Genomic DNA, 24,150 nt, shown 5'->3' on the forward strand with positions numbered 1-24,150 from the left:
TTGCCGCTGCTAACTGTAGCGCTCAGTTTACTTACAAAGTGTATTCTAACGATTCAGCCAGCATTGGCTTTTTCTGAATCCCAAGGCTTCTCTGACACAATTATTAAAACTCAACTCAAGCAACAAATTGGATTTTATTTTCACACTGGTGCTTCTCTTCATTGAAAATTCCCTTTTGGAATTTTTCAGCAGACTTTAATTTGCTTGGGGGCGTGTGCGTGTGCGTGTGCGTGTGTGTGTGTGTACCTGGGGTCCTCTGACCTCATGTGTCTCTTCAGGTGCATCTTAAATAGCACACTTTTTTGGCAGAGTTTGTTAAATTTGTTTAATTCAGTAACTTCCGTGGGATGCTAATTCCCCAAAGTGGAGATTGATTTTTTAAAAAAGGCAAGAAAACAAGGAACTCTACTAGCTTATCCCAGACTATCAAAGCGTGTGTATAGCCTTGGAGCGGTACATCAGCTCTGAATCAGATAAAAGACAACCTCCGGTCTTGTCGCCGTAAGTCCTTCTCACCAAGATAATCATGACCTAGAGCCTGCCGACTGACAGTCTCTTCCCGGGCACTTCTGACGGGCCCTGTGTTACAGTACCTCTGCCTAGTGGACAGAATTTTTACTCCAGCAGATCTGAAATTGCTCCTGGAGAGCACTGTTTACCTGAATGCAGGATACCTAATGAGGTTGTGAAAACTTTAGGAAGACATCTAGGAAGTGAGGATAACGCATGCATTGTAAAGGGATGTCTAATACGGACCCACCTAGGTGTAATTTTCTCTCCACGGTCGCCAAACCGAGTGAATCAAGAGACAGTGTAAAGAAATCACATGCTTGATTTGCAAAGGTTTGCTCTAAGCTTCGGGGCGTGTGCAAAAGAATTCAGGAAATGTGCCACGGAGGTAGGTCAGAACACTTAATGTGCATTTTTAAAATGCAGAACTTCCTGAACGTCATCTATGGGATGTTGTTCCTAGAATATAACTTTATTTAAGTGCATACACCTTCCAGATATGAAGAAAAAATAAATGAATTTAGTGTACATGAAAACAAAGTCAGCTATGCCAGGATTTTCTATGATTGTCACTTTCTGAGATGTGTTTGAGGACTCCCTTGTGAGTGATGGTTTGCAGAACACGGCCGGCGTGGGATGGCCCCGGCCGACGTGGAATCTTGCTGCCCTCTGTGCTTCGGTGTGGGGACAGTTTTCTGTCCATGCAGGGGCTGTCCTGTGGCAGGACGAGCCAACAGCTGAGTCCTGGGTGCACAGACCTCAGGAGAACAGCTTGGAGGTACCCGTCCATCAGCATCTCGTTTTTGCAACATGTCTTTGCCATCAGTATTTTTTTTTTTCTAATTCGAATGTTGTCCTCATTGTAGTTGTTTTTCTGATTGCCAAAGTAGTCAGACACGAGCGAAACCAAAGAACACAGACCCAAGTGACGTTACGGACCTGCCTTCCCCGTGATGGGCAGCCTCACTGACGATCTCAGACACAGATGCTACTGCTTCTGTGTTGCCAATATTATATAATAAATTAAGACATGGTCCTATTATTAAATGTTTTATGCAAACTCTCCGCAGAGGTTTTTGCCATTTTCCTTTTCTACACAAGTAAATACTGGGCTGTTTTTCAACTTCAGCATTTCGATTTCCACATCATGTTTCTTCAACTTCAGGTTACTGAAGCTTTCCTCTAGGAGGGACAGCAGAGCTGCTACCCAGTTTTTGTTTTTCTGTTTCAGGCAGCACCGTGGTGACGATTCTCTTCTCTTCTGTTTATCTCTGTGAATTTGTGGAACATTCCTGAAAGACATGTTTCCCAGAATTAAAAGTGCTGAATCAAAGGGTCTTAGAAAACTGAATTTTAGTAGGTATCGTCTGCAACATCCTGTCTTTTTTAACCTTTACAGGGGGACACCCATTGATGATGTGTGTGAATACTAATTTTCTCATAATATCAACAGCTCTAGATATTATGATTTGGAAAAGATGTTTACTTTTCTATTTCTCAGGTGAAAACTGCAATTTCACCATTTCAGCTTTCCTCCCAGTTACACCTTTCATTGAAACTATCCATTTTCATGCCGTTATGTTTTTCCTTCTAAGAATTCCATTCTCATATCCCTTCAGTGCTTTTTATTGTGTTGTCTATCATTTTTGTTATTGATGTCTATGGGCTCTTTACATATGAAGGACATTAATAATTTACTTGTCGTATGTTACAAATTTTTTTCCTGTTTTTTTGTCTTTTCATTTTATTTGTAGACTCTTTTTCTGGTGAATTTCTGTGGTCAGATTTGAGTCCCTCTCCTCTGTGACTTTGGGGATTGTTGTTGGGCTTTAAAAAGGCGTTTTCTACCTACAAAGTTATGTATCTTTTCCCTTGTGTTTCCTCCAGATATGTGTATGGTCTCTTGCTTTACAGGGAGGTATGTAAAGTATGGACCATTTGTCAAATGGTCCATTTGTGTGACCATTTGCTCGTTGTTATAGCTGTTGGTCTCAGGTGGTCAGCGCTCCTGGCTAGCGTGGTTGTTGAGGAAGATGGGTCGTGCTGTCCCAGTGCTGCGCTTTGCCTCTGGGCAGCTGATGTCAGGTCAGGCTCTTCCTGCAAGGTGTGTGCAGAGTTCACACTAATGAGGCCCCCAAGGCCGCTGTCAGCCTGGTAGGTGTCGACCCGTGGTCACATCCCAAGGTGAGCAGCACAAGGTGGTTCGTGAGGGAAGGTCTGCTCTGTGAGTGGGCGGTGCTGACGGTTCATCCCTGTGTCATCACCAGTGGATTTGGTGCTAAAGTCCATGAGACCATGCAGGGGGGTCTTTTGCACCCCTCCCCCCTCCACCTGCTCCTGGCTCCTGGCTAGGGGCACAGAACCTTAAGATCCCATAGGGGAGCGGCTGTCCCCAAATGCCCCCAGCAGGACATTGCTGCTCTGCTCCCTACCGTCTTCCCAGGCAGCAAGGAGGGAACGCGCAGCTGATGCCATGGGGCATTTGACCTCACTGGTGATCCCACCCGCGTCCCAGAGCTCCGGGTGTGCTCCCGGGACCCTGCGCTGCTCCCCCTTGATGGCCTCTACTTGTAGTTCATCTATTTAGCTTTTCACTTTCAAAGAGAGTTAGCGAGAGGGGGGAGGCAGAAACTAGCGTGTGTCTATCTCGTTTCCAGGATATTCAATGACCAGTGTTAAAGCCCCATTGATTTTTGCGTTCAGCACGGGAAGAGAACAATTAGGGATCATTAGAAGACATTTCTAGCTTGTTAACGAACATATGATTTAATGAAAAGCAAGCAATTCGTGAGCTCGGTTCTTTCTTCCACCTCATAAGACGATTGGCCAAAGGCCGTTAGGGATGTGGACTGTTCCTGGCTGTGTTAAGTGGGTGGCCCAGGGTCATGTGTTCACGTCTCCCTCTGGCTCTCCCGGTTTCCTCCATCATTCGGAATGTCCCATAGCCACACCGCTACCACCTGCCCCCTGCCGTAACGACACCGATGCTCCGGATAATAAGCATCCCTGTCCTCACTCGGGACCATCTTCTCTCTCCGGGCATCAGGCATCCATACTAGTCTTCATTCGGCCTCCTGAGGATGGGCCCTCACTCGTCCATTTGGCCGATATGGAAAGCAAGGCGTGTGGGAGGGAAGGGGCGTGCCCCAGCAGGCTCAAGGAGCAAGTGTAGAATTCAGGCCCAAGACCATGCGTTTGTGTCCACGATGGTATCGAGTGGGACACATGGCCTCGTGACACGTGACTTGGCCATGTTTTGGCGGCAGCCGTGCTAGGGAGGGGTGCAGATTTGGGGCCTGAAGCTTGAGGTTCTGCTGCACCCCCGGGGAGCCCCTGGGTGAAAGCCGGGGCAGATTATCATTCTCACTGTGCCTCTTTCCTCGTCTGTAAAATGAGATTATACCATTGCTTGTGTTGCTGGATGTCTTGAACTGGACTCGGGTTGTATGAAGACCTCTGCACAGTTTGCTATTATGATGATGACGATGATGGCTGCACACACCTCCCATCAACTCCCTGCTGTCTTTCTGTGCCTCCCTCGTGCCGGTTCTCTCAGTAAACTCCCTAATGCTCGTTTGCTGGAGGCAGAAGGCACGTGGCCATAGATGTCCCAGGGCACAGTTTCATGGGCTGGAGTCTTGTGACCTGTCTGCCCGTGAGACAATGGAATGACCGCCACCTTTCCATGTCTCTGTCCTCTGAGATCACTGAGCATGACCGTGTGCCTACAGTCTGTACGAGGGGCATCTCCAAGGAGTCCCGTGGAACCGGAATTCAGGTTTGCTTAGAGCCTGGGGGTTGCTCACTGTCTGCGTTCTGAGCTGGTTGCTGGGCTCAGCCACTGGACCCGCCTCTCTCAACACGGCGCCGGAGCTCCGGGCTGGAGACGGTGATGGCTCAGGACTCTTGTTTCCTTAGGAACAAGGCATTTGGGGAGGACAGTTTCTTTATGGCAAGACTGTGTACATTATTTTATTTGCTCCCAAGCAGTAGGGGAAAAAGTAGCACGTTTCCATAAATGACTCCTTCTCGATCCAAAATAGATCTTCTCCACCGGGCACCACCAACGCCATCGATGCAGAGAGTTCCAGTGGGGACAGAGGTGTGTCGTTTCTGGACTTACATGGGTGCTTGCAAATTGCACACCCGATGTCATTCTTTTCACATCTCCAACCATAGGCGCACCCATTGGCTTCTGACATTTATCAGTCCCTGATGTTGTAGAACAAGTCCTCAGTGACATTCAGCTGCAGAATCACCTTGAGCCCGTTGCCGGGGCAAACCGTAGCTTCTGCACATGTGCACATCTCCGGTTAATGGAAGTGCTTATCGAAGGAACGCTGTTGTCATAATGTTGTTTCATGCCGAAGTAAGACAATACTCGGGAGAGAACAAATATGACAAAATTACCGCATTTTAAGGATTTTAACTTTAATCATTGACAGGTAGAATTGCCCGTCAGATACCTTTGTCGGCGCTGCTGTGTGTTGCCAAGTCGCATCAGTAACAACCATCGTGTAAATGCATTTATGCGTCTGAATTTTAGCGAGTAAACCTGCCGTACTTTAGGCAGAAGACAACCTACAGTCAGTAAGTTTCTTGGACCATCTCTGAAGCCTCGAGGACTGACTTTGAGGAAAAAAACCCATTTCGCCTTGTTGACACAGCTTGACATTTGGGTTTTGTTTTCTGCTGTCTTGCAGCTAAGCAGAGGGGAGGCCGCGAAGTCAAAGTACATTGTGATTTATTTTGACATGGAAGGAATTAACAGTATTCACACGTAGGGCGGGTGCCTCGGTCTCTGAAATGCTTCGTTTTATGCGTGCGGGTCTCTCTGGGCGGGCATCCCAGCTGGGGGCCGCTTCCGCACAAATCCAGCGCCAGCGGATAGGAGCGGGTGCTGGTCAAGTGCCATTGGCCCGGGATGCTTGCCGTCCATGAGGCTGGGGAAGGAGAAAGGGAATCCTTGACCAGAACAGTGTGAAGGACTCAGGACAGCCACAGTGTTGGCGAGGACAGGCAGGATCCGCTCCAGACGGTGTGCAGTCCCCTGCCTCTGTGTTTGCAGGAGCTTTAATATCCTGCCGAGTTCCTCCCGGCCCGTCTCACCAGGAGTCAAGAGATGCCCCAGCTGGTGTGCCTCCACAGGTGACCTCTGCCTGCTTCGTCCACGGCTTCGTTTTTCCTGACCTCGCTTTGGAGTCCGTGCCCGTGCCACGGCGGCTCGCCGCAGAAAGGCTATTTCCTTATTCTCCCACTGAAACTATCTATTTTATGTGGAGGAGGGCTCTTCTTACCTTGCTGGTAATCGGGTCTAGATGGCCTTGGAAATGCACGCCGTAGGCCAGGGCCATCTCCTCCCAGGCTCAGTGTATGAAATGCCGTTGGCCTGCTGTTTGGTTTCCTTTCTGCTCTGAGAGCAGCCGTGGGAGAGATCACAGAGCTTGCCCTTATTTTAGGGGGAAGGATGACATCCGGGTATGTGACTATCAGCTCTGCAGATCCCATGGGCTCTCTGGAGGTCAGCTCTGCAAACCTCGTTGGGCCTCTGGTGGTCAGCTCTGCAGATCCCATTGGCTTTCTGGAAGTCAGTTCTGCAAATCTCACTGGACCTCTAGAGGTCAGCTCTGCAAATCTCGTTGGCTCCCTGTCCCCGTCTGCTCAGCAGGATCCGGCATCTGTGCACGTGGGTGACCTCCTGGCATTTGAACGTGGAGCTCCTCATGCCCACTGGACATGAGTTCCTCAAACATGTTATCAGGCTTTGTGCTCAGCACTTTCTAAAGAGTGAGGGATATAACTCCTATCAGAGAGCCAAATGGGGAGTAGTGTGTGGTTAAAGACAAAGACACATTAGGCCACCAGGGACGTACAGGTGGAGATCTTAAAGTCAGTTTCTGTCTGTTCCTCCATGACCGTCTGACCCATTTGCACTCCCGTCAGACATGCTGCATCATCGTCGTCGTTGGTCCCACACTGTGCCCTCAACTGCGTTCATTTTCATTGCTTTGTTCTTACAGATTCATCGTTATCTTCACCAGGGCATGCTTTTCTCCATTAACCGATTCTTGGTGGTGTGTGTGCTGCGTGTAAGCACCTCTGGAAAGCTGCACGTAAAGCACAGTATCAGAAAAACCCAGTATCAGTGACAAGGCAGCAAGAATAAAGGAAACGTGTACGGTGCACATCTTCCTTTCTCTCTCGTTCCTGTGTGGGTTTCCAGTAAAACTGCATTTTGTAGCAAAGTAGTCCATTTTGTGCAAAAAGCGGTTTTTGCAACCTTAGCCCGGGGGTGTAAAAACTACAGTGTAGGGGATGGAGGAACGTGGGGGAGGTCACCCGGGCAGGACCAAGGCACGTGTGGCAATCCCAGCAAACATTCCGCTATAATATTTAGTTGGAAATGCATTGTCTTGAATATTGATTCTGGTTCTCTACATTAATTTAGCTCATAAATCATTAACCTCTGGATTTGATAAACTCTCTAGGAACGTTACCGTTTTTACAAAGCCCGAAGCTTAATTTCACGTTCCCGGGCTTGGACGGATATTATTTTACCTTGAATTTACATCTCGAATTAAAATGAATCGATTTTAATGCTGTTGGATAAATCCTTTCCATAAACCAAATAACATCATAAATTATCCAGGAAATCAAGTCCCAATTAATTCGAACGGGATTAATAAAACATGGGGGCGCATTTTGATAATACGGACGTGAGCCGCCACCCCCCCCCCCCCGTGCGCGGAGGAGGAACGTTGGCTGACCAACAGCTGCTAACCTGTGGGATCGTTTGGTGACACTCCGGTAACTCACTGAAGTGTTGCGTGTGGGTTCATGAGTTTGCGGGGAGGCGTTTTTCTCATGTGTCGTTTATAGGCGAGAAAGTGAGGTTTTGAGAGGGGAAGTAGCCCGTGTGTGATCGTCCGCCCGCAGACACGCCGCCCCTCGTCCTCGGAGCTGGAGGGGAATCTGGACTGTTGCAATAGCTCAGGCGGGAGACTGCTCCTGTCCAGCTGCGCGCCGTCTACACACACCCGTGTGAGGGTTCATTTCCAGCTCCTGGATTTTAAGACTCCGCCAAGCCCCACGTTTGCGTGTTTGCCTCGTATACCGTAAAGACACCTGCCTTCAAAACTGGACTCCAGATACAGAAAACAGGAAGACGTCCGGGTGGGTCGTGCAGGACAGCAGTGTTTGGGGTACTGTTTCCTGCCCCTTCAGTTAACCGTTTTAGCACGTTTAATTTGCTCGTTACTGTTTCCAGGCATGGAAGAAGAGGCATTAGGACCTGGGATGGTGAGTTGGAGCGGTGTTTGGGTAACATTGAGCTGCCTACCACTGTGTATATTTGAAAGGTGAGGCCAGAATTAGGGGTCTCGGGGAGATCGGAGTACCTGTTGCTTTTAAGTCAGGACCCAGCTAGGGCCGATCCGGAGATCAGACACCATGGCCCCTGCAGCTATCTTTCACCTGCTTGAATTCATGGCATTAATCGGACTCTCTGAGGTCGTGTCTTTAGAACACGGTCCACAGTGCCCCGTAAGCTCAGGTAGTCAACAAATGCCACCTCTTTTTCTTCTTACTTCCCACACGTGGGAGACATCTTTGCCTGAAATGTGCATATTATGCCTCGAAACCACTGTGACCCTCAGTTTACCAGGGTGCGCTGTCTCCCGAACTCTGGGGTGACGTGTGGGCTTGACGGGGAGATCTCCAGCTCTCGGAAACAGTTCATGGAGGAGAAAAAAGTCTGATGAAAATGCGAACTTGAATTCACACCGTCTCTGAATATCACGGTGGCTACTGTGGCTTCTGTTTGAGATGGCCCGCTCTGGACCTCACGCCCTCCTGCCCAGTCTGTCTGCCCAGAGCCTCGGCAGGAACGGCTGAACTCTCCCCGGGAGCCTGAGCACACAGAAGGAACCCTGCAGGTCACATCGATGAGGGGGGAAACCAGGAGGGGAGCTTGGTGAGGTGTGAGCCCGCGTGCCTGGGAGGCCTAGAATCCGAGTTATATGCTGGATGTCTGTGACAGCAAACAGAATTTCTGACTGTGTGCCTGTAGCTTTAGAGATGGTAGAACCCAATGCCAAGAAACCAACAAACAAACAAAATGCAACAGCAACAAAAACCCCGCTGGTAAAATAAAAGTGAGTGTGGGTGGTGTCCTTGAGCATCAGCAATGACGATTCGACCCTGCACGCCACGATGCAGCCTGGAGAAAACCCAGGGCGGGCTCAGCCGGTGGCTGTTCAGAAGGGCAGAGCACTGCCCCCAAAGGCCCCAAACCTGAGTTTCTAGCAGACAGGGACGTGCAGGAAGTACAGTGGCCTGGTGGGTTCATGAGTGGGCAGGGCATTTGCTCTCTCTGAGCACTGCCTTTGCAGACGGTCCCACGGCCGCGGTGAGAGCCCCCGCTGCCGAGGTCCGCCGTGCCGCTGTGATGTTTAGGACACTAGGGCAGCAGTGACCGAAAGCTCGTACTCGGAGTGGCTTCCTCTGAGTTGCAGACACGCCAGCTTTGGGCTTCCTCCCACACCCGTGTGTGATTGCCCTGAACAGACGCGGGGACACTGTTCTGCGTGCCTTTGCCTCGTGGACGCAGGAGAACCCCGGTGAGCTCACGGGGGATGAGAACGGGCTGAATAATAATTCAGATTATTTCCAGCAAATGCAATGCCCCGGGGGAGGGGGGGGGCACCGCGGAAAGAAACAGAGGTTACTGTTAACCCAAGAAGATAGCGGAGTCGAGCCGTGAAACAGCCCAGATGGCGAGAGCAGGTGCAGGTGCCGGGGATAAATCACACATTACGGCTGTGATGAGGGCACAGACAGGCTTAATGGAGGAAATCACAACATTATCATAACAACCAGGTATGGCGCGAAATAAGGATGCATTTCCCGGAAAAGGGGAGCCCACACAGGAACTGACTGGAGGGAGACGTTCCGGCAAAAGTGAGCCGAGGGCCATCTGTAGGAGAGCCACCTCCGAATCCTGGGCTTTTCCATTTGGTAACTCCCCTAAAAATCCCGAGTCTACGTTACTATGTTTCCTTCCTGGGTGTAAAGTTAGGTGTGAAATGGAAACTGTATCCAAATCTCATGAGGGTTGCAGTTCTTGAAATCCGTAAACTGTCAACCATCTCCTTTTATTATACATCGGTGTTTCTTAAACATTTAATCACACGTACGCTTTCTTCCGAAAGTATGGCCCTTGCAGACAGACAGGGGTCCTGTAGGAGCGTTTCAGAAGTTCTGCAGGCCCCGGATGGACTGAATCCGAGTCTTCGTGTTAGCGTGGTTCCCAGGGCGGTCAGTCGGCCCATTAAAATCGGAAGAACACCAGTGTGTGATGGGAATGTGCCAGGGAACCTACGTTCTAAATACAAGGTCTCCATCGTGAGTCTTCATCACCCAGAAGAAGGAAAAACAAAATACCTACATGAATGCCTAAAGCAGCCGGATGGATGCCTTGGTGTCACGTTGGCTTACGTCCCCGCAGGGGTGTCTTCTAAACATGTTCTGAGTGAAATTTTCATGTCCCTTTGGGAGACGGGAAAGTCCGCGAGATAACTGAAGGGTGATGCCCTCGTTCATGGGTACGGTGAGTCTGATGGAACGGAAATCAAACAAGATGTGGCATTGGGTGCTTTTTACGATATTTTGCTTGCTCCTCCCTAAAAATACCCTCCGATGACAGAGGAGAAGCCATAACAAAGGACATCAGCTCTCCCCCCCCACAGCACGAAAGCCAGCCCATCGTATCCGTATCTCTGCGGACTTAAGGAGGGGAGATAAATAATCCCATCTCAGGAATTTCATTTTTGCTCATATACTTTTTTTTTTTTTTTTTTAATGTGTAAGCGTTTGAACTTGGTTTTATGCTATAGATAACTCCTAGGCCGGGATCTCTTGAGCTCCACATCATAGAGAAGATGAGGACCAACGTTTTGGAAATCTTGACCATTTGTTCTGGAAGAAGTACTAAGTCAAGTTGACCTGCGTTCAGTGGACACTGCTTCCCACTGGAGAGAGAGTAAATGTGTTTGCGCTTTGACAGATGTGTCCTGATCCATGGGACGTTGGCTCTGCTTCTAATCCCACATGAGCTAACAAACAGTTGCCTTTCTAGGGCCACTGACAGTCAGATTTCTCTGTGCAGGTCGGTAATAGGTTTGGGAGAGCATGAGGACACAGGTTAAAGTTAGCTTTCTAGGGGCGCCTGGGTGGCTCAGTGGGTTAAAGCCTCTGCCTTCGGCTCAGGTCATGATCCCAGGGTCCTGGGATCGAGCCCCGCATATCGGGCTCTCTGCTTGGCAGGGAGCCTGCTTCCCTTCCTCTCTCTCTGCCTGCCTCTCTGCCTCCTTGTGATCTCTGTCTGTAAAAAATAAATAAATAAAATTAAAAAAAAAAAAAAAGTTAGCTTTCTAGAACCACGCCAAGCATGGCACACGCTACAGAGCGTCCGGGCCACCCTGACGGACTGTCATTCGCGACCCTTGTTTATTTATCTTCAGCTTCTAACCCCCCTGGGATCATTTCAGTCCCACCATTAACCTGTTAATCAGATAAAACACTTCCTAAAATAGTTTTAGGGGCCCTTTTTAGGGTTTCCTCGTGTTCCCTGGGGTCATGTAGAGTAGGTGGAAATTTTCTTAATTACTCATGTTGTCTGGCTGCTTGAGACATTTTTTTTTTTTTTTCCCCGTAATGAGAACGGTGCTTCCGAAAAGGTAAATAGTTACCTCACAGCATTTTGGTCCAATATTTTGTCTGGGCTGACCTGCCTTGTAGGAGAAAAGACAAAGACAGAGCAGCTGTCAAGCTTGAACACTTGAACACAAGTGTTCAAGGAGGCAAGCCTGTTTTTTGACTCCATTGTAAGAACAAGGGTGACTTGAGCAATCGTAGTGTGACCAGTCTTGGTCTGTGTGGTTTGAAATTCCCCTCTTTTCTGCCTCCTGGCAACACTTTCACTATTGCGCATCGTCCTCTCTGACTTAGAAGTAGAGAACCCCACTGAGCCCGCCGGGGATGGACGAGTCAAACCAGGTCTGTCTTACTGGGAGCCAGGAGGCAGAGCCTGAGCCCTTAGCTCCATGTGAAAGCCTCTCTCTTGGGCACGACGTAGAACCGGCGTGTGCGTGGGGAAACCTTCTCTGTCCTGCATGGAGGGTCATGGTCGCATTCTGCTGAGTTTAACACTTGTTTGTGGAATGAATAAACAGAATGAAGAACTCTGTTGAATTTAGGGTCCCCCTGGAAGCCACATTCACACCCGGAGAAGGAAGGAGCCGCGTGTGTACGATTCCAAGTTGTGTCCTTCTGGTTTGCAAAACTCGGGTCTGAAGTTCTTGCTTTTTGATAAGCTGGCTCGTGTTGTGCCCAGTTAAATAGCCAAGTGTTCCCGAAATGGCTTAGTTTCTGTATGTGTTTCGTTCAGGGAACAATGTGAGAAAGGTTTGGAAATAACACATTTCATTTATAAGCTATCCTGCAGCCCACCGTCGGTAATTCGAAACTATCATCCTGTATGAATTGGTATCATTATACCTTGAGAACCTTGCTGAAAAATAATATTTGTGGACCTCTGACTTGCAGCACGGTGCTCTGAAAGCAAGAATAATACACCAGCATTTAGTTCTCACGGGAGATTTCCGTTCAGCATTTTTAGAAGAGAAATATGTTAGACCGTTACGGGATCAATCTTATGAAAACTTAAACAGTTAATGGGCTCCGGGTTTTACAAATGAGATTCTGGCATAAGACCTAAACTGCATGGGATCCAGAGTGCGTCTTTTGGGGAAGAGAGAACTCAAAGGAAATCAGAAATCTGACAGTTTCTGTACACATTTGGCCAAATAGTCCCTTGTTTGTGGATGCGTGATGGCCTCAGCTAGATTCCCTTGTATTCATCCCAGCCCAGCTGTACCAGGGCAGTTTTGATGTAAAAGAGGAAGTCATCCCTCTAGGCGATGGATGAGAAAATTTGATGGGCACAGAGTGAATATCTTATCATGGTTATTGGGAGTACTGGGGTTTGGAGGAAATCCCAGGGGGGCGGGCATGTTGGGATGGGGAAGGATATAAAATGTATTTCATAGAAGGAGTCTCGGTCGGAAGTGCAACCGTACGTTCATCTGGAGATGGAAAGAGCCTGCCGGGGAAATGGGAAACAGGGGTTGCAGCTGGCTCGAACCAAGAAAACCGGGCTCCCGGAGTCTCTGAGGGCTCGGACACTCGGCCAGGCCCCCGCCCTCAGCCCACAGCCCTGCTGCCCAGCTGCTTCCTGACTCGGGTTGCGTACGCAGATGAGGGAGTCTTGGATGGACACGTTGCATCTGAAAAGGCACTTTTTCAGAAAGTAGCTGGCAATTTTTTGAGCGGTTTTCAGTTTACAGGAACATTGAGTCCTAGGTCCCGTGTTCCTCTTATCCCTTTCTTTTGCACAGGTTCCCTTAGAATATCGTGAATCGGTCTGGTGCATTGGGTGCCCTCCAGCCAACGCGGATGCTTATTGTCGACCAAACGTCACACTTTATAGTAGGGTTCGCTGTTGGAGTCCTGCATTCTGTGGGTTTGGGCTGAGGAATAATGACATGTACCCATCATTATGGTACCTGATGCAGTTGTCTCATTGTCCTAGGGAATCCCCTGTGCTGTGGATTCACCACTCGGCCCCTCCCCCGCCTGAGGCAGTGGCAACCCCCGATCTCTTTCCTGTCTCTGCCATTTTGTCATTTCCAGAACGTCATGTAGTTGGAATCATACAGTATTTACCTTTTCGGATGGGCTTCTTTCCCTAGACAATAGGCTTTTCGAGTTCCTCCGTGTCTTTTCGTTGCTAGATGCCTCATGCGTTTTTAGCGGCATAACATGCCATTGTCTGGTGGACTGTGGTTCATTGAGTCTCCTCCTAAAGGACGTCTTGGTTGTTCCCAAGATTTTGACAGTAATACGTAAAACTGCTGTAAATATGTGTGTGCACGTTTGGTGTCCATACAGAGTATCCTGGATGGCACATTTAAAAAAAAAAAATCATGCTAAGTTTCTTGTAAATCTATGGAAAGTGAATTCTGTTTGAAATGGAGGTGCGTGGTGGCACACCTTTTGCAAACTAATGATTACAACACAAGGGAAAATCTTCAGTAAAATCTAAATAATCTAGTAAAGTAAAATATTCAGTCCTTTGCTAACTGATAAGTCTGTGTTATTTGACTTTGAAATTACTGTATGAGTCAAAAGGGGCATTTTTCCTTCAAAGTGTTAAGCGGGGTTATATTGTCTAAGTTCTCCCTGCATCAACTCATTGAACTAATTACCATATTCAGAACGATATAATGATATATAATGATAATTCCGCTGAGATTAGTGTTAGCGTCAGATGTCCCCAAGCATGCAGGTGATTTGCTTTTCTGTACTAACATCACAGTCAGCGTCTGCCTGATCCTGATTTATCCTGGGACACAAATCCAAAACAGCCCTCATGCATCTTATTCCTTGGTTCCGAGTGTGACATTTATGTATGTGGTGTGGCTTCTTGGGATGTTTATTATATGAGTTAAAAAATTGAAGATTGAACATACCGTCGCCTGTGGCATTTGCAATCAAATAGCAAAAATATGTTTTGTAACAGATGACTCGGTTTTGCTTTGGCTTCGGGAATCATCTGCACCACCTCCATGGAAAGCTGACTGTGCAGCCCCTGCTCCCCATTTCTGGACCACATAGGTGAAGGGGCAACGCCAAAGCAGAGTGCCCGTCCCCACTGGGGCATGACCTGTGTGCCGGGCCGGATGTGCTCATATTCACTTATTATTCCTGGTGCAAGGGATTCCTGCCGTCCTTACAAAATTTCAAGGGCTGTGGTGAGCCTGCAGTCATGAGATGTGTCCCCTGCCCTAAATCTGGTTCCCAGATCTAGACTAATGATGCCACACTGACAGCAACAGGCTATGAAAAGTTTTATTGTGCACAATGAGGCTTTCTTGGAGGGGAGCAAGGTTGCTCCCCGGCTGGTCTGAAAATAGCTTGAGGGGGATGACGAAGGAGAATGATTGACCTTTCATGGTGGGAAGGGGCTCAGGTTGGGTGGAGCACTCCAGCCGGGGCTGGCACAGCTCGAATGTCCCCACAGCACTGCAGGGGGCAGCACCCAAGCTTTCTTCTTGGACTGGCCGGGCTTAAGAGCTCTTCCTGTCAAAAGTAGAGTCAGACCCTAATACCTCAATCAGAGTCAAAGTACATGCATAAACTTACAGAATTAAGCTGACCGCGTAGGAGTGTATGGATCTGTGTGCAGATCACAAATTAGGTTCCTCTACTTTGACCGTCCTTTACTTCTGATCTGACTGCTGACCACAGCTTCCTAATCGGACCGTCCATATTTTAGCCCCTTCTGTCTCCAAGCAGCTTCTGTTTTTTGTTTTTTTTTTTTTCTTACGGAAAATATAGACATAAACAGAAGTAGGTAGAAAAGTACAGTAAACTTGCACGCATCCCTAATGTGCACTGAACAGCCGTGACTCATGCCCACCCTTGTTTAATCAATACCCTACCCTCCGTTCCCCTCGTCCTGTGCTCATTTGAAGAAGACAAACATCTGCCCTTCCCACTTTGTCCAGGAGCATTTCAGTAGGCATCTCAAACTTCCCCCCTTATGGAATCTCATCGAGTCCATCCACGTAGGTATGTGAGGTTTGCGGGTCTGGCCTTTGGAAGCAGTTTGAACCCTTATCCCGGCTTTTCAACTTCCTAACTTAGTGTGAGCTTCAGCAGGTCACAGTCCTTACAGAGCCCTGTAGTTCCCATCAGGGAAGCAGAGCCTACAGCGTTTACTCATAGGATTTCTGGTGCTCTGAGTAAGAGAGTGTGTCATAAAGGTGTTTGAGAGCAGAGAGCGCTCAGTACATGGTCCCTGTTACTCTTACTGGTTTGGTCGGAAGTGTGGTTCTGTTGAAGCCTTGCTGTGTGGGCGGGGTAGTATGGGATCTCAGGTGTGGGGAAGAAGATGAGGACAAGAAAAAGGAAAGTGTAAGGAGAACTGGTACTCAGAACGGATAGTTCTACTGTATCTACGAGTATCTACTGTAAGTATTAAAATAGGGTGTTCATCGTACAATATTTATAGACATCTTCGTTCATATAAGAACATTGGGGCGCCTGTGGCAGAACTGGTTAAGTGTCTGACTCTTGGTTTCGGCTCAGGTCGTGATCTCAGGGGTGAGATGGGGCCGAGCGTCAAGCTCTGTGCTTCCCTTGGAGTCCACTTGGGATTCTCTCTCTCCCTCTGCCCCCTCCCTGACCCCCACTTTCTCTCACTCTCTCTCAAAAATAAATAAGTACATCTTTTTAAAGTAGAAGAAGAAGAAAAACATTGATGGTTTGGTGTTTTGCACGGAATATAAGAAATTGGTATGTTTCTTTATGTCTTCAGGACCATCGCACCTTCCTCTCAGCAGGGCATGATCTCAGGGCCTGATGCTTCCCGAATGCTTTCTCGTGTCTCTGTACAGAACCACTGCATGATGCCTACAGTTTCAAATGATGGTTATAGGTGACTCTTGTTCAGTGACTAGACCTTCTGAGAACCCTGCCACAGGTGTGCCTTCTGATTGCATTGCGTCCCCTGTGGGGATGAGTGTGGGACCGCTGCAGTGTACGGGAGAATTCCCTTCCCATCTTCAGAGGAGCGGATGAGAGCAAGTGATCTCCTTTTCTTTTGTAAAAATGAAACTGTGTAAAAATTGAACATTTCTCTCCTTTAGGGCAGATCTTGAATGTCCTAGAGGAGTTGAAACTGGCTAATAACACCCTCGTCTACTTCACCTCGGATCAAGGAGCCCACGTGGAGGAGGTGAGCACCAAGGGAGAAGTCCACGGAGGCAGTAACGGCATCTATAAAGGTAAGGAATCTGGGAAGGCGGGAAACGCCAACGTCGGTCAGCTCTGGCCTCGCAGCTCACATGTTGGGCACCTTTGCTTGGACCTTTGGGCTTTGACGTTGTCCCACTGCTGCTTTCCGATATATGGACTTTACTGCATTGCAGGCACTGGGCAGGAAAGTGACCAGGTCCCGTTTCTGTTATGGTCCCCACGGAGATGAAAATCACACTTTGTAGGTCCAGACATTAGAATGAGGGCATTTTCACTTGGGATAAATGCAGCCTCTCTACTGAATAGCTGGTTAAAACAATGAGCTCGTGTATTAGTTTCCTGTTGCTGCTATAACAAAATAACACAGACTTCTGGCTTAACACAGTTTATTAAAGTTACTGTTCTGGAGGTCCAAAGTCTGAGATGGGTCTCACTGGTCTAAACTCAGGGTGACAGCAGGGCCGTGTCTTTCTGCAGGCTCTGGGGAAGCGCCCATTGTCGTGTCTCCTCCAGCTTCTGGAAGCCACCTGCGTTCTTTGGCTAATGACCGCTTCTTGCATCTTTAAAGCCACCAATGCAAAAATCTCCAGACCTCCCTCCCTCTCCCTCTGACCTCTGATGCCATAAGGCCATCTCCTTCAGTCACTCACTGTGACATATGGCTCCTGAAGGACTGCTGCGTTTCTCTTTGCCCCACCCAGATCGTGCAGCTGATTTTCCCATTTCAGGACTCTCATCACCTCCCCAGACTCCCTTTTGTTGTGGACGGTCGCATTGGCACTGGTTCTGGGGAATGAGAATGTGCCCCTCTTTGGGAGATGATGATTCTCCCTACCTTGGTGTGCAGGAGCGTTTTGGGCTCATGCCTCGTTCCTGACACAGGCTCAGATAAGCCACCGCCATGACCAGTCACACTAGTCACTGGGGATATGAGCTAATCCAGAGTAGACCCAACCCAGCTGCTGACCCCCAGGTGGCTTGTAGCATGCACACATGTCCCAGTGAATTCAAGACATACCTGTCTCGTTAAGATAAAATGCGACCCCTTTCACAGATTTAGAGGAGAGGCCCAAAGGGGCATATCCTTGCTAACGGTTAGGACACTCGCCTGAATCTGTGGTGGGTGTGGGTTTTTGCTCCGTGGAACAGGATGAGTGGAGGTGGCCATGGTGAACCGTCGTGTCCCACTGGGCAGGGGCCACCTCCATAAGATGACATGGGAAAGCAGGTGACTAAAATTTCCCTCGTGTAAGGTGAAACATTCTCTCATATGGGTGTATCGGAGATTCCCAGGGATGCTGGGAATCTGAGTTTACGTCCAAAGATATGAAAGGATAATAAGTAGGATGCTTGGGTCCATTAATTGGTTTAGAAATATTGATTTGGCTGTGCATCTGGCCCTGGGCCTGAGGCATAAATAAATATAAAACATGGTCTGTGCCCTGAAGGAACTCGGGGTTTGCTCCTGGTTGGCTGGGTGCGTGGCGGGAAGCCTAGAGCATGGAATTTAGGGAGGGCGTCAGTATTTATAGGCACAAGAAATAGTGGTGTGTCTGGCAAGGGGAGCCTCGGGAGGCCCCGGGACCCTGGAAATGTTTGCCAAGTTGGCTGGGCTGGAGGGAGTTAGCCATAGAGCGTGCTTCCTCTCTTGTTCTGCTTCTAGCTCTGCCAGCGCTCACGCTCTCTAGTCCTGAGTGTGCAAAGAAGCCCACGGCTCGGTCTGCCCCGTGAAGGAGCTGGAGAAGGCTGCCTCCCAGCACAGCGAGGCAGAGAATTGGGAAGGGGAGTGTGTCATCTGTCCCAAACGTGCTGGTCAGCATGACCCTCAGAGGATGTGCACGCCCTCTCCTTTGCCTGCCACTGTTGACTCACCAGGGCCCGGCCCCCAAATGCAGTTGGACGCGGGTCAGCTGGAGGGACCGCTGTGTTTCATCTGCCCAGGATTGACTGGCCCCGGTAGCCCCGCTTTCAGCCTGCCCTCTCCTGCCCCCGCCATTCATCATGTCATTTTAGTGTAGGGAGAATTGGAAACTTATACTCCCATATATTAAGATTAGGTGTATGGCCGGACTTGGGCGAGGTTGTGGCCTGTGTGCACAGAGTTGTTTGTACCTTATTTTAGAGATGGCAGCCTCTCTAAAGGTGGACTTACAGGTTGTATCTCGAGCTCACGTCCAGCCTTTCATTCATTCTTCCCCCGAAGGACATTCCAAAGTAGGTTAGCAGCTGCCGATGAGACACAGTAACAGAAGTGGATACAAAGTAATACAAAGTCACATATATGAGGGGTGGGAGCCTCCATTCACAAAGACGAGCCGAGGGCCAGTGGCGGATGGGTCTTGAGTATTTGACTTTGATGGTTGACTCCTGTGAAGACATCGGTGGGGTCGGTCGGAAAGAGAATGTCAAGGGTCCCGAAGGACGGTCGCAAACCAAGGTCATCGCAGAGCCCGAACAGCATGTCAGGAGCCTCTCCCCGATTTTCTTTTTTTGGAAGAAACATATTGGGCGTGTGAGCAGTGTTGCGCTCTTTTACTTGAGTGCTGGAAATACCTCCAGTGGGTGACACTGTATTAATATCTCTGTGGCTAAGCATTATCCCTTTGTCACATTGAGTTGGAATCAGGCTCACAGTGCAACATTGTTAAAATATGCTGCCCTGAAAGGAAGCCGTGGTTTCCTTCTAGCGGTAGGAGATGACAGGAGACTCTGGTGGATGTCACGTCTCGTTTTGTAGAGCTGGAAAGCCCAGCACCTTCGGACACAGAGGAATCACGCTGTTGAAACTCGCTGATCAAAAGAGCATCTTTTTCTGAACGGTTAATGATTTTTTGTCTTAATCCAAACCTCTCAGGAAGATCGTTAGTGTGTGAGCAAGTGCTTCTACCATTTTACCCAGGCACATCTACGTCCCTGATGAAGTCTGCGGGTGAACTGGATAGAATAGGGACAGTTAGAGCATCCTTCTCTAGAATTCAACACCGTCTTCCTTTTAATCATAGGGACAGGAGATCCCTGCGGTCGTCTTCATTTTAAAGAAAAGATAATATTATACAGGTGAGGGAATAGTGACACCATTAATGCTTTCTCTTATGGTTTTTTAAAGGAAATGTGTCTGCAGCCAGCATGAATCTCCTGCTTGGATTTAGAGAAGGGTAAACTGAGTTGGTCAAAGGCTGTGACGTCGAAGGAAATTGAGAGAGAGTAGGGTCCACGGTGGGTTTTAAATACGACGCGACTGAAATCGTAGCAGTCTTGGCAATGTCTTCGTCCTAACAGCTCCCCATACACTGCGTTCTGAGAGCCTCCTAAATCAGTTTTCCTCCGGCGGTCCACCTGTTCTCAATGATTGGGTCGGCCACATACACCTAGCCCACCAAGTAACAATCCACTTCCCGCCTAAGAATTCAGGAAGCATGGGCCCCGTTACTGTTTCTAGCTAATCCGACAGGGTTCCCATACTGAGCTGTTAGGATTTTTGCCAAGAGCAAGATAAATAAATGAACAGCAAAATGCCAGAACGTTTACATTGGCCTGTGACCAACGTATAGCGGTTAAATGTAAGGATTCCAGCAGGGCTGTTAAAATATTAAAAATGTGCACACTGCTAATTTGAGGGTGGGGATTAGGAATCAGGGCTTTGAAAGAACAGAGGATTTATAATCTCTGTGCAAACCTGAACTGTCTCTGGGGTGCAGAGGTCGTGGCTCTCCTGTTTGTGAACCTGCACCCTGGGAAGGGGTTGGGTCTGTGGTGAAGCGGTCCTCACAAGGCTGTCTTCCTTCTGAACCCTCACCGGGACCAGGGCTCAAGGCAGTTGTCTTGAACCATAAACAGTGGTTCTCTTGTGGAAGGAGCCGCTGGCCCCAGTCTATGTCAGCTGGTGTCTAAGTCAACGTCTGAAGCTCTTAGAGCCCTTCTTGTAGTGACAGGCGTCAGCAAACTCTTGGAACCCAGGCCTCGCTCTTCCTCCTCCATTGACCTGCCTCTCCAAGGTGGAGACCTCTGGAGCTCTGTCCTGAGTCCCCTCACGTCCTTACCGACACACTCACACTCTATGATCGCATCCAAAGGCATGACCTCAAGTGGCATTTGGAGTGCTGGTAAGCCCCACAGCCAGCCTTGACCCTGGCTGGGAGCCCCAAACTCCGCCATCCGGCTGCCCCCATGACGTGGGCTTATGGGTGGGTGCTCGGTAGACACATCCAATGAGCAAATGTGCTCTAGAGATCTTCTTTCCCAAGACCACATATCTCATGGGCTAACCCCTCTCGTTGATTTGGACCTGTCTTCACTCAGTGATCCAGCCCCCAAAGCTGGGTTCTTGGAGCTCCCAAAGCCTCTTTCTGTGACCTGCTCTGTACCTCCTGTTCCAACAGCATGTCCTATAAACTTAGTCTCCTAAGCATACCTGGCATCGACCCCGTTGTCTCACCGCCAACCATTACAGCCTCCTACAGGCCAGCAGCACCCCCAGGTCATTGGCCCAGTGGGTTTCCAGATGGTCTTCCTCGTTCTTCGTTGTTGTCGATCCACCCTCCCCCCAGACACTGGCTGAACTATAGTACACGTGCGGTCACTGTACTGTGTTGCGTCTCCTAGGGCGGCCACAAAGTGGATGGCTTCCAAGCAGCGACTGATTCTCTCTCTCTCTTCCGGACGCCAGAAGTCCTAAATCAGGGGTCAGCAGGACCAGGCTCCTTCGGAGGCCTTTACTGGAGGATCTCTCCTTGCCTTCGGGTGGTCACTGGCAGTCTTTGGCGTTCCTTTGCCTGTAGACACATCACTCCAATCTCTGCCTTCTCTGTCTTGTTGAGGCTTTTCTTCCTTTCTTAAAACACTCTATCCCCATGCACAGAGTAAAGTGTGAAGTCCACATCTTGGTGATGCACAGGACTAACATGACCCAGATCTCCTTTATCTTCCTCGTGACTTTCTGGTTTCTCCTGGGGTCCCCCAAGATTTTAATCTTGTTTCCACCTTAGGGCCATTCCACTGGCAGTTCCTTCTGCGGGAAGCTCATCTCTTGGTCTTTACGTGGATTGGGTCGTTCATCCCCATGATGCCTCTGTGAGACCCCTCTGGGTCCCTCCACCAGAACTCAGCATACCTCCTTATGATACTCGATTGTGTGTCTGGTGTGCTGTTTATGATTTATGTGCTCGTGATCTGTCTCCCTCCTTATAATGTAGGTCCCATGGGAGCGGAGATCTGGGGAGCTTTATTCACCTGTCTGTGTCTTTGCTGCATTAACCGCCTCGTAGGTGTTCTGTAGACACTTGCTGAACGAAGAGTGGAAATGTCCCAGATTTCTCCTCCTTCGACTCCTGGTACCAGACCTGAGTATCTCCCCGCCTTTCCCCTAAAATACCCTCCTTTCCCAGGAACCAGAATAACTTCCCTAAGATTTCCTTACAGTCAAGTTTAGAGTTTTCTGCCTCTTTTTCAGAGCAGAGAGCTCCCTGTGGTGTCAGGAAGAGGACAGTTAGACGAGCTCTGGCTTCATTTCCATTCCTCTCTCCAATCAAGGTCACCCTGAAGGAGGCTCTCCCCCGCCTCCCTTTTACTCTGCCTAAAGGCAAGGAATAAATGTCAATGGAACGGATAAATTAACTCTGTGGACGGCCTCTGTGGAAGCTTGGGGGTGCTGGAAATTCTATTTTCCTGAGCTGTTCACAAACGTAGACTTTCCCCACACGCAGGAGAAGATTTTCCGAATTCCCTGACACGGGCGTCTGAGGCCCTGCCACTCTTGGCCTGTCTCCTTGACCTTAAGTGCAGATTCCAACAACCAGCTGGGCTCCCGTCGGTACCGCTTACGAGCTGCTTCTTACACTCCCTGAATTTGGCGTGTCGTGCCCTCATGCAGCAACACAACTTTCAGAAACCAGTTGCTGCTTTTGTTGGAGAACCAAAAAAAAAAAGGTCAACACCAAGAGGGTCTGGGAGTTTATTAGAAGGTGGTTATGTAACGTGCAGGTTCTGACTTCAGATTCGGACAGATATTTTCATCAGCTTCCCCAGAGTAGGCAAAGCGGCCCCCGTCTTGCTGGTGTGGGTGTTTATCGGGCCGGGAGGCGTCTGCAGCCTTTTCGCCTTTGAAAGAGGATCGCACGCGGTCTTCAATTCCGAGTGCACTCGGTCGGTTCCAGTCCGGTAACAAGCACTCATTTATTGAGTACAGTACGCCAGGCACGGGGCTCGCTTCTAGGGCATGAAGGGCAAGGAGACAGGTCGCTGAGCTCTCGTAGCTCACGTGCTAATGTTGAGATGCACACCACAGAGATAATTTCAGAGTAAAAGACTGCGAAGGAGTCTGTCAGGAACCGGCAGTTAGAGGTAGTCAGCCCAACTTGGACTTCCGAGACTCTCTCAGGGAGGAGATGACCTTCTGCAGGCTGGTGTGTTTAACTGTTGGCGAGGAGAGGAAAAGTGAGGAATTCACTCTAGCCGGGAGGGAGATGCTTACGATTAGCCCAAGAGCAGCTACGTGTTGCTAGAGGTGGAAAAGTAAACCAGAAGTGTCGGGTGATGTGGCCCATGAGGTCCCCCCACGTCCAGGTTATTATGTCCGGTAGGAATGTGTTAGAAATAACCATTGCCATTCGGGTAGTAAAAATTGCATGAGAAAAATATCACCCAAATCCAGTATAAGGCAAGGGTAGAGGCATGCGAATAAGGGTAAACTGAGGAATGACTGTGTGTTGGTCCCTCATCTTTAGACCTGGAGGAATAGGGCTGTTGTTGTTAGAGGACTATCATGAAGAAATTTGGTGAGGATGAACAACTCTGTGCCTGTAAAGTGCTGGCAGATGCACTCAGTACATGCAACGGGTTACTCTCATCCACGAAGGCACAGTATCTGTGACAGCATCAGTGTCATTTACACACTTCTGTAGCCGCAGGAACTACAACAGTGCCTCATGGTTTCAGAAGTAACTTCTGACTGAGTACATAACTGGGAAAAAACACCTGAGCTTGGTTTCGAAGGACACATATTTTGAGTACATGAAGACGGGTCTGGAAGACCTTGGTAACCCCGTGCTGCTGTGGTTGATTGGAGAGAAGGGAAGACATCCACGATGTGTCCTGTGTTTTCGGCTTGACTGGTTGTGTAGACGGATGGAGGTTCTCTTGATGAATTAAGACTCACGGGCAGAGAGCTGTAGTTGGTGGGCAGGTGGGGAGGTGTATGAGATTGTTTGGTGCAAGAAGAGAGTCAAGGAGCATGCCCTGAGGAACTCTTACCTAAAGGGTGAGGTGGACAATGATGATATCATAAAGGCAATGTTGACAGAGTGATTTGGGATATAAGAAGAAAACGAGGAGAAGATGAGATTCAGGGAAAAGCATGAATGGTGTACGGTGCTAAAAAGGCCGATAAGATGAGGACACATGTCCATTGCATTCATTACTACCTGGTGCTCACAAGTATATTTTTAGTGGAGAGGTGGGGGGCAGAAGCCAGATGGATGGAAGGGTGGGGTGAGGGGGAAAATTCCTCACATTCTTTTGAGAAATTCGTCTGCACATGGTGGCCGGCTGTTGTAAGCAGGACTTGGTCATGGGAAAGGTTGGAGCATGTGTGATGATCCGGGGTAAACTTTCATAGAGAGCTAACACAAGGCATCACTGAGAAGGTCAACTTGCTAAGAAGATCGAGATTTATGGAAAACAGATACATTTTTCATTGCCGGCTGGTGTCTTACTGAGGAGATGTCACCTCGTGTCAGAGTTTATGTGAGAGGTGGAGTTTGGGCA

The 24,150-nt window shown here is 48.9% G+C and overlaps 1 protein-coding gene across 3 annotated transcripts in view; it reads left to right on the plus strand.

Moving 5' to 3' along the window:
- STS (steroid sulfatase) overlaps window positions 1-24,150 on the plus strand; it is a 468,425-nt gene that overhangs the window by 92,524 nt on the left and 351,751 nt on the right. For all 3 annotated transcript variants that reach the window (XM_080795177.1, XM_080795178.1, XM_080795176.1), the window contains exon 7: window positions 16,281-16,418. In XM_080795177.1, the coding sequence (XP_080651303.1) occupies window positions 16,281-16,418 (138 nt within the window). The remainder of the gene's footprint in view (window positions 1-16,280; window positions 16,419-24,150) is intronic.

This window comes from Martes martes, assembly GCF_963455335.1.
Source record: "Martes martes genome assembly, chromosome: X".
In the NCBI taxonomy this organism is placed as follows: domain Eukaryota; kingdom Metazoa; phylum Chordata; class Mammalia; order Carnivora; family Mustelidae; genus Martes; species Martes martes.